Source organism: Phoenix dactylifera, chromosome 3 (genome assembly GCF_051530095.1).
Source record: "Phoenix dactylifera cultivar Ajwa chromosome 3, Ajwa_hap1_PhDact_Kaust_v1.1, whole genome shotgun sequence".
Taxonomy (NCBI): Eukaryota; Viridiplantae; Streptophyta; class Magnoliopsida; order Arecales; family Arecaceae; genus Phoenix; species Phoenix dactylifera.
This window is the reverse complement of record NC_143192.1, coordinates 52013168-52024907: the sequence shown is the minus strand read 5'-3', so window position 1 is coordinate 52024907 and position 11740 is coordinate 52013168. Positions and strand designations below refer to the sequence as shown.

The 11740-nt window shown below is 35.2% G+C and overlaps 1 protein-coding gene across 1 annotated transcript; it reads right to left on the bottom strand.

Annotated features, from left to right (window-relative positions):
- Positions 1-4848: 4848 nt before the first annotated feature.
- Positions 4849-5703, bottom strand: LOC120103937 (uncharacterized). Its single transcript, XM_039115878.2, has one exon. The coding sequence runs from the start codon at positions 5701-5703 to the stop codon at positions 4849-4851; it is 855 nt and encodes a 284-aa protein (XP_038971806.2).
- Between the last annotated feature and the right edge of the window lie 6037 nt (positions 5704-11740).

Genomic DNA, 11740 nt, shown 5'->3' with positions numbered 1-11740 from the left:
TGCACCGGTAATAAAATATTGCCCTTTTTCCGAGGGGGCGTCAGGTGCGGTGCCTTGACTTGGTGGGGTGAAACCGTGGATTCACCCTTTGTCTGGGGTGGATTTGATCCTGATGTTTTGTTCTGAACAGAAAAAATCATCCTGCTCTTAGCTTGAGGTTTTGTTCCTATTCCAATGTCTGTGAAGATCGGTTTCTGTTCTAAAAAGTCAATTATCAATTAGTTTATTATGATTAATTAATTTTTAAGCTCCTTTTTCTTGGAGAAATATGGTATTTGAAATAATGGATTAAGAGACCAACTTGATGTCTTAAGTTTGTAAGGAAGATATAAACAAGATCATCTTTTTCTTTGTATTATTTTAATTTTTTTAATCATGTTTTTCTTTAAAAAAAAAATCTGGAACTTTGTTTGGTTGGAAAGTTAGAATAACCTAAAACTAACGTTTTTAAAAATTTACGATGACTAAACAGTATTTTATGAGGGTACAAAAATAAATATCAATTTTAAGAAAGTATTTATATAAATTTGAATTTTTAGAAAAATATTCATGCAAAAAATCTATAAATTTATTTGGCTTCCCCCTGTTAAACATAGTTTAATTTGGATTAAAATAGTTATGTCTATGTGTACACATGGTTTTATGATTGTAGTTGCAAATGTTTGTTGGCATGCTAGTTACTGCTAGGTACAGACTGTATTGCAGGGGTGGTTGAATTGCCTGTTTGTACCTAAAAACCGCAGCATAAGAGCTTTTTGAGAATCGAGAGGTTTCCTAACATATCAGTTTTGGAGCTAATAACTGAATTATTTGAATTACGGCTAGGATAATAATCAAAATAGTTGGTATAAAATATATAGGCAGAAGTCTCGATGGATCTCAAACTTCCATCAGATCTGTTAAACAAGATGTTGAAGAATAATTCGAGCTCAGCTTTAAACTGAGCAAGTCTTTGCCTAGAACTTGGCATGATCACCAAGCAGACGAAGCCCTCAGCTGGCATGGTATTTTTCTTGCATATGGATTGTACCTTTTGCACAAAATAAGGATTCCCCTCCTTTCGCACGGATGGAAAAATACAACCCTGCTTCTAGAAAAACAAGTTATAATAATATCACGATTACTTAGCGATGAGAGCAGAAAGATGAATGCCCGAGTGCGTTTAAAGGAACTTGGAGTCTCGCGGAAGCTTAGGCATCGGTGGGACGGCAGTATGTCTTGAGTTTTTGGGCCCAGAGAATAAGTTAGGCCTGAAAATTCATTACAGCCTCAATATGTATGAAAAAATGATTGCATTTATATATATATATATATATATATATATATATATATATATATATATATATATATATATATATATATATATATATATATATGAGGTCAAGTGAATTAAAGAATGATTACATAAAAACGATATAGTAAAACTAGAGGAGCAGAACAATTGAGCAATTTGTGCTTGACAGACATGAAGATCAATCACTAACAAAGAAAATTCAAAATGTGAAAGCCTGTTGAATCATAACCATAAATGAGACCAGCAAATTTCATCATCATCATCATCATGATAATAATAATGAGCGGCAAAGAAGCACCAATGGTCAGAAGTCATAGGAGAGAGAAATTTTCCCAACCAAGTATAATTGGCATGTTACAAGGTTTTTTAATCCAACTTGGTGCTAATTATGACTTTTGCTCCAACATTCTACATCAAAATTTACTTTTAGTAATTTTTCAAATTAAAAATGAGTCATTATATTCTTTATAAATTAACATTTAACCTCAAAAGTGCTATCAGTGTTGGTGAGCATCAACTTTTGCACAATAAATACCTGTCACATGATTGTGTCTAACTCATTGTTAGATATATGGCAAATACTATAGCATATCAGAGTTGTACATACCATACAAGCCACTATAAGTCAGCACATGGTTATATTGCATATACAGTGCAAAGCAGAATATTTCATCGAGCGGATTTGGTTCTCTTTTTTGTTTTTCTCTCCTAGTTATACCTAGTCTTTTGGCAAGCACGTAGAAAGTCCAATTCACAAGTTTGGAAGTGGAAAAACATTTGAACTGAGAAACATTGTAAGATTCGAAGACATGAGCATAGATATTGTTGGTTTTCGGGTGATTTTATTCCTAGCATGCTCAACTTAAATTTCTATGGAATTAGGGTATGCTATCCAGGGATTTGGATGTTGTCTTTACTAGCTGAAAAATTGGTTTTTCCAAAACTATAAATTTGAAACCACCAAAACATGTGGCATATAATTAGGTTTTCCTGCAAAGTTGTCCTCCAAGAAGTGATCTTTGCACATCTTGGAACACTTCATACCATTTGGATTAGATTAATTATTATAGTTACATTGTTATGTTTAAAATATGTCCTCTATATCATAGTATTATAAGATAGTTACATTATGTCTGACATTTGCCACCATACAATCTCAATCCCGTTTTCTTTTACCTTTTGTTCCTTTCATTGAATATAATATTTCTTTTTTGGGGATCTATGGATAGATTCTGGAGCAAATATGTTTTCAAACCTTGTTATCAAATATGTGTTTAATTACAGCTTAATATAATTAACCTTTTAAAAGGGTCAGATTTATTTTTAGATTTTTAAATCAATGTCGGCAGGACCTCTACCATAACATTCTCTGAGTTCATTCCATGTCAATATGTCAATTTTAAGCATGATATATAGCACTACCTCTGTTACCTAATCCAGAAATATAGAAACATTGTTTGTCAATTTTAAGCATGTCAATTTGTCAGTAGGACCCCTAGCATAACATTGTTTGAAATCTCACCAGAATTTCAATAAAATAATAGATAAGTATCTGCTTATTTTGTATTATGGACATACATGATACAGGAACTAAAAAAGTGTAAAAGAAATGAATAATATATTCATTATATAATAAAGATGGAGTTAGAATAGGTAGTGTTGGCAATAAAAGATACTTCAGGCGGATAGAAAGCACTAGAAAAAGAGAGACCGGAGGAGAGCAATAGCAACATTAAAATAAGAGTCTTGCGGCTTAGATATAAAAAATAAAGATAGTTAAGGGCATGACTGAATATTTGAATATTTATAACTTGGTTCAAATTTTTTCTTCATGCATTTACATCCTATAAATTATGTCCTCAAAAACATCCTTCAAAATATTCAAATTTCAAAGAGCATTTCAATTGAATGTTTTCTCAACAAAAGATCTAATCGACCAACATTTTGAAGCCTGATGAAAGATACAAAACTTTAGGTTCCCTCCCTTAGTAAGTGCAAACAGGCAAGCATGAAGACTTTCATAATTGAAACAGTGAATACCATTGAAAGCTAAACAACATCGATCATTGGAGATTTCAAAATCATGCTCTTTCTATTATTCTGAAGTCTAAAAGTCATTAGATCCTAGAGGGAAAACAGGGGGGGGGGGGGGGGGGGGGGTGTGTGCGAAATCACCGCGGAAGGCACGGACGCGTCCGCAAAAAAACCAAATAGCCCCTGCTCAAATACCCCTATAAATACCCCCTATTTTATCCTATTCCGGACACGAAAAATTAGAGAAAAATACCAAAAAAATTCTGGAGAAAAGTTCTTCCTCTTAGCCACTTCTGATTTTTATTTTTGTAATTTTATTCAGTTTATTTTATTCTTTTTATTTCGTTCTTCGCTGGATCTGCAAGTTCGATCGAGTTCGATTTGGCTTCTTCCGAGACATACCGAAGAAGAATTTAGGGTCATCATATCTCTGAGGAAGATTGCCGGAAGATCCGTACGTGGGGGTAAACACTTTTTTTGGGACAGCATCTACGCGCTTCGACCTGCCTTCAATCAGACTATTTTCTCTTACTTTTGTTTTAAATTTAATATTAATGGATCCGTAGGATTTGCAACTTTATTTCTTTTGTGATAAAATAGATTTATTTTGATACCAAATATAATATATATATATATATTATTTCTTTTAAGAATTTTTATTAATTGTAATTATAGATTTATTTGCTTAGTTAGGTGATATATTGCTAACATTATCTAATATGAAGGGTTCCACTGAGAGAGCATCTACAACATGTCTAACTCCTGTATTTTTTATACCAAGACTCAATCTTCCACTGATAGCCTCAGAGTACAAGTTTAGTTTTGAATGAATTTTCAAACATTTTTTCTTAACAATATCTTTAGGAAGCTGTGTAACAATATATTGCATCTAATGAGATAATTAACTAAGACTACAAAGTAAATTGTGGTATAGGAGATCATTTGGAAGCATTACCTCAACTGGACTTTATTCCAGCATTTTGCAGAGACTGCGCTCAACCCAAACATGATGCAGCAACTCTTTGGAGTCTGGTTCCCTCCAACCACACGATAAATGCTCAAAGTTGCCGGTCTTAAGGTCCAGCACATCTAGTTTATAAGCACCACTGTCGAGTCGATCATATAACCAATTGGTGGGATCATTAAAGTAAATGCAATCCTCTTGGCATCCAGGAATATCCCTAGTACAGACAATGAAGTTCTGGTGTGGATTAAATGATCTAAACACTGTATTGTCATGCATGCTTTCGACCAGAAACCATCCGGATGGATTTCCGAGCATCCACTCATATATCTTATAACACATCTTTAAATATTTTTCTTCATAATCCCTATCGTCGTCATCAGGGTTCCCGGGCATCCACTCATATATCTTATAACACATCTTGAAATATTCTTCTTCATAATCCCCATCATCATCATTAGGGTTCCGGGCATCCAGTCATATATCTTATGACATATCTTGAAATATTCTTCTTCATAATTCCTATCGTCATCATCAGAAAAAACATGGACAACACCTATACTATAACAAGCAAGCAATAACGGCTGTGAAAATGTTGTGATGAAAAGCAGATAGTCAAGTCCACGATGTCAATATCTGGCAAATCGATCGACAAAGGGCCCAAAGGGGGAGCAAATTCACAAACCAAAGTATTGTCATCCAAGTCAGTCATATAGGGGCTCCCCTCATGGTGCGCCATATAGAGGGGCGAGCCGAATAAACCAGTATTCGACAGAGTCCATGATTCATCTCCCAATTTACAGAAGGCGACATGACCGTGGTAACGATAGCACTCGGCGATCACTAGATTCACTACCATGCAATCCTTGTTCGGGCTCGAAAGCAAGAAAGCTCGCCACGGGAAAATGCGCGAGTACTGGAGTAGATCCAAGGTGGAGTCTATGCCAGGACTGGTTCTCAGAAAATTCCGATGGACCGGAGAGAATTCGCAGCCGGGCTGGTGGATGAAACCATCGGTTGGAGGGAGCTGGATTTCGGATCCGGTGAGGGGGTTCAGCAAGAAAAGACGTCCGTCCGCGGGGGCGACGTCGAGCAGAAGAAGCCAACCGCGGGAGGCGGCGAGGATTACTTTGTTGACGAGTTCGGGAATGGAGAGAGTGCGGATCTGCCGGGCGGATACGCTGAGAACGGAACAGCGATCGGTGGAGGGGTGGTAGCGGAGCATGAGGAGAGGGAGGTGAGGGGAAAGATTGGTGGGTTTGGCGACGGAGCGCCAGGACTTGCAGACGCAGCGGAAGCGGAGGTAGTCGGAGGCGCGGGTGAGCTTCTTGACGATGAGGTCCAAGAGTTCGTCAGGTAGAAGTTCGGACCATCGGGAGACGCTCATCCTGCCTTCTTCGTTGGACGCCATTGTTGCCGCTCAGAGAAAAGAGGTGGTGGTGGTGGAATGGGACGAGTTTTTAGGGTTCCTCTACGAAGATTCAAGTTAATGAGTACGCGCCAGTAGGTTGGGCCTTGTGAGAGAGAAGCCGACGGATCCTCTACGAAGTGGAACTGGAAGGCGATTCCTACAGCACAAATTTCCAATCATTTGAAAGCTTCAATTTCACTCAGCGCGTCCTCTCCCAAGCGGCAAACATTGAAGACATCTGAACCTATGGGGGCCGGGGTTTGCATCTAGAAATTTTATTTTTTAGTAAATTAAATTAAATTTATTGGAGATTATGTCTTCCAAAATATATTAGATCAAATTTCAAATGAATAACTAGAAATGGCACATAAGTTGGTATCAGTGGAGATGTTTTGACCCAACATTGTGTTGGAACAGAATGGGTCAAGATCTTGACCTTATAATTCTGACCTTATAACATTGTGTTGGAACAGAATGGCACATAAGTACACTTGCCAGAAAGTTTCCAGCGGAATACTCTCCAATGCTTAAGTCAGAATAGTAGAGCAACATTATGAAAGAGAGAAAAATTTTAGAGTGAAATCTTCAAATGAACTTACTTGAGAATCTTCGGACCTCTCCTTTATATGTGGTAGAATAAAGATCCATTACCTGATTTGGCATGACATGCCTTAATTATATGGTAATGGTCGGCAACACGTTTACAACATGGTAACCATTCCATGTGAGCAGCACGCGGCAATAATTATTCTTATCATGCATTAAGTACGGTGTTGAAACCAGCTACACTATCAAGCCCTAGAGTAGATACACCCACAAGCATCTAACATAATCAAATCATGAAAATGATGAGGTCGCTTTAATACGGATGCCCATACCACTCTGCCACATAAGATGCCATCCAATCAGCCGCACTGTTGTCCTTTCCATAGATATGATCAATCAGTCAACTGGTGAACGAGAGATGAGCCCCTGACCAATGGAACTTCTTTAATTAGTTTATAGGGACGTCAAATAAGAATGAATTTTGAGAGTATATAGATATTTGTTTTCTATCCTTGTGCTGTGCTAATCTCTAACATGAATTAATTTCGAGCATAATTTCGAGCATGTGACAAATCTTCTCTATGTATAATGCAAACTATTAGAAAGAGAATCAACGGCTGTCCGTCCCATCTGTCTAGGAAAAATCATACATTTTTAGTTGTGCTTGATTGGGGTTTGATGGAGCCTAAGTGATCCATTAGCTTGGAAGCACAAGCTGGTTGGAGGTGGCTGGAAGCGGTCCCAACTACTATAAGTTAGTTGTGGTGAGGGGGAACTACAGAATCTCCAGCACCACCAAATACTAAAGATGTGGTTAGGCAGGGAGTAGGACGGCCGTTCACCATGTGCTGCTGAGTTGTTCAGATATTTTGATTAGAAAAATATTAAATGAGCCCAAATGTTGTTTAACGTGGCCCGGTCCACCACCACCTAGGCCTAGAGGCCTGCCATGAAATGTGCCCCAAAACCAATACAAGCCATAACGGGGCCATCTAGCCCCTTCACGTTCTATCCATTGCCTGCATCATGTATTGAAAAAATTATTATCTAAAAATTGCTATATTATTATTTTATAAAAAAATAATTTATTAAAATAAATTCAGAAGATTGAAAAGAGCTTGTCTGAATCGAAGCGTAGGATCGTTCAGATACCCAGAAAAGAATAAAAGATAAAAAGAAGAAAAGATATAAAGTAGAAAGTTGAAGAGTGATAGGACTCAGTCTGTGGAAAAAACTCTTGGAACAGTGATCAAAAAGAGAGAGAGATTGGATTGGATTAGAAATAATCTCGGAAGTGTCTATTTATAGACTCTATCCAAAGACTGAAGAGATGCGATGGTTCCGAAGATATGTACTATTTTCGAAACACTGTACGAGAAGCTAACGTTCTCTTTCAAAGAGCCACAACTCTTCTGAAAGAGGTGTCTCAATATATATATATTAAAACATTTAAAATAACTAAAGGTTAGGAAATAAGAAAATTATAATTTTTTTTTTAAATTAAAACTCTAACATCACAAATATATATATATAGAGAGAGAGAGAAGATATCATGAAGTTGAATGACTGGGCTCATAAGATCTTTCAGTTGAACAAATCCAACCGTTGCTACTTGCGGCCATACTTTTGCTGGAGAAGCTTCAAGTTTCCCATCATTCTCATCCTGTTGTGCTGGAAATGCGCACAAGTTCATGTTAAAATACACTTTCATTCTCTAACCATCAAGACAACTATCCATGTGCATAGGCAAAACTTGATCGATTCAAATAAGTGCCGTGAGACTTTATAATATGACCTAAGCCTTAAGTTCGATGCAAAATTACAACGAAGAAACAAGCATATATCAGGAGATCTTCACATCTATATGATGAATGAACTGTTTAGAAGCGTTTAGGAGTTAATAACTGAGCAAAAACAATACGGAAAGTTGTTATGCAGTAACTTCAAACCCTTTCAAATATGTCAACGTTACATGTACTTATATTGTCTTTAATGATTGGCATCATTGGGCGTGGGTGTAGAATCCATGCTTAAATAGAATCTGTGGTTTCTTAAAAGAAAAGGCTAGACGACATCACGATTTCAGTATATTAAATGCATTATAGAGACAGTGATAAAAAAAAAAAAACAGCACTAGCTATCATTTGCTCCTACTCTACTCTTCCTCACCCACCTACCATGACCGCATCCGACAAAGATTAGTTGGCTCCTGATTGAATAGATCACACCCACTCAAAAGGCACTTAAACAGGCCCCAACCACCCTCCTCTGAAAAGTTCTCCATTTTTTCCCATCAAAATCCTCTCCCTCGACTTAAAAATTAAGAAACCGTATCCCAATCTCTTCCCCTTGTCGCACTCTTCCAATGAATGAAGTCATGGTCCAATGTGACATGTATTTTTTTTTCTTCTAATGCCTCCCGTGACCATGTAAATATTTTCTAATGACTACATTCAAAACTGAAGATGGAGCCAAAAAATTACATCATAAAGTGGAGCCTTTACTCCTATAGATAGACCAAACCGATTCTAGACGGCATGGCATCTAGAATTTATTATATTACTTTTTATATATTTAAAAATAATATTATAAAAAATATAAAAAAATAGGTTGAGAAATTTTTACTTGAATCGAGGCATATGATTTGCCTCCTATATACAAATTTGTGGTCATCTTGTTTTTAAAATATAACAACTCATTTGAGTTCGATTCTTTTCTACCTAGTATGATCGTCGGAAGGCTAGATCCGATTAACTTCTTCCGTTGTATAGAAGAGAAACAGATTGAAGAAAAAGAAAGTGAGAAGAAAACAAAATGAGAGAGTGGAAAAAGAGTATTTGGCTGCACCAAGCCGAGCGCTTGTGTTGTCATTAGCCCAGTCTAGCCCAAAGATACAATTTTCATAGGAGCAAAAGAACTTGCTTTTATATTTCCACTATGAAACTAAAAAAGAAAGTATTTTCAAGCTTTTGAAATAACTAAAATAATGAGTTTTTACAATTATTCTGGTTCATTGTCGACCGATTCAGTCTAGAGACACTGCCAGGTGGAGGAGTTGGCAGACTAGAGGAGTTCTGTGCCCTAAATAGACGCAGGCTGGGTGGGGAGAATGAAGAGAAAGCGTGTGGGAGAGAGTGTAAAGTGCAAACCTTCTTAGTTCTTATTCCCAGAAAAAGATTGGTACTGTTGTAACACATGCTATGGAGGACCTGTAATAAGTTGTTACAATTTTTCATATGTAATGCATATGATATATTTAAGAAGACAAGAGAGTACCTTATAGATAATTGAGATCCTACTGATCAAGAATTATTGAACTTCTTTAAAAAAATATATATATTCTAAAATAGATTTAATAAATATTATACCTATGTGGTCGGAATTTAGAAGGTTTTATTTATTGTAAAAGATGTTCATATATAGAAATATATGTAGTTTGACTTATATTGTTATGCAATATGAATTGCTAACCTTATCAAAAATATTGTTAATTGCTAAATTGATGTCAAGTTGGCAAATTTACGTAGCTAATTGTTATGCTTACTTTTGATCATTCCTTCTTTTTGATAATGGTATATGGCTCAAATTTAATAAGATTTACCAATTCAATAGCGATAACTTGAGTTAGTAATAAGGAAGGTGCCGAGCATCCAACATCAAATTCCAGAAAAAGCTAATACTTAGAAATAAGGAATCTTTTATGTTGAATTCATTCCGAATGTATGTTGAATAATAAGGTCATGAAGCATTAGCTTTGAGTTTATTCGTTTTGATGTACATGATTGTAGATTCAAAAGTAAATCTAGCACATGGAGATAAAATTAGCTAGACTTAAGTGGATCTCCATTCATATATGGTTAGGCTTAGATTGAATGATCGAGATCTCACATCGATGATTCAGAATATTGAATATGATCTACTACCTCTAAACTACTTATACAATAAAAATTATATAATTTGAAGATTTCTAACCTATGTATCAAATGGTCAAAAAAATATATACGATTTCATATTATTTAAAATATTCAATATTTTGATCATTTGATGGATAAGCTAGGAATTTTCTATATATATATATACACACACACATATATATATTGTTATGTAAGCAATTTAAATATTGTAAATCTCACCAATAGCTTCGATCAATGATGTGAAACTCCTATAGTCCGATCTAAACCTAGCCGAATTTGAGTAGTGAGCATAGATCCACTTAGATATAGCCAAGTCATATCTTCTAACATGTAAACCGATGGATAGCTATTCTTTTTAAGAAACGTTTACATAACTAAAGAACAAAAAATAAACCTTGGCATCAAAGTTCTTGTATCCTTTGAGTATAAGCTAGTGATGGTGATAAAAATCTAAAGCAATAAGTTAAAAACATTTATATAAGATGCTTACTTTTACATGATTTTGTTCATCAGTTGTTCTTTTGTATAATCATTTATACTCGTCTCTCTCCATGTTGCGCGTGTCATTACTACATCATAGTGGATAGGGTATAATTTTCTAATAAATTACTTATTTAAATAAGAAAAGTTTATGAGAGACACAAAATTGAAAGGAAAAGGTTAAGGACGTAGATTAAGAAAACAGAAAGGCTACCTAGTTTGATAAATACAATTAAATTTGAAATATTCGGCCACTATTTTTGACAAATAAACAGAAGTAGAAAAAGTACATAAAAATATTTTCTTAGAAAAATAAATAGCAAAAAAATAGATAAAGCATGATATGTCTACCACATTGCATTTTATTCTTGTTATCTTACTTAAAATAAAAAATAAAGATGAAAGTGAAAATTCGGAAAAATATGTGTTTTTCCACTGCACAAACTTGACGAGTATACAAGAAAAGCAATGATAAAATACCAATTCATATTTCATAAGTAGAGAAAAATACTTAGAAATTATAGAAAAAAGAAACTTATACCTATAAATTTACCAATCAAAGAGTAGAGATTTAGAAACTCCCTTTCTCTGTCTAAACATCTCCCTTCAAATAAGTAAATGGACGTGTGAAAAGATCATGTCTTCTTTTTTTTATCTAAAATTACCTCCTCCAAAACTTCATTAACTTAGGAAATTTTTTATCACTTTGAATCTAGTTCAGATGGATAGGCCCCTCTTCATAACCACTTAAAAGCTACAATTCTCTCATCAACCTTAGTCATATAAACTATCATCAAAAAAAACTCTCAATCTAAATTAACCTTCAAAAATATTTTAGTAGCCACATTTCCAGGCCAATGAACTACATAATGTTCCTTACTGAAGTACATTAGCAATTTCAAAACCAATATAGAATTCTTTGACATGCCAAAAAACCTATAGGTAAAGGTGGGAAGATCTGGCCTCTAGGTAACGCACACAAAAATCAAAAAATATCCCAAAAATGTTTCAGTTCAAAGTTTCTAACTCCTAGCTGTCGAATACTTTAGATCAATAAAACTTCCTTGGCCACAAAATAATAAAAATACAAAATAATT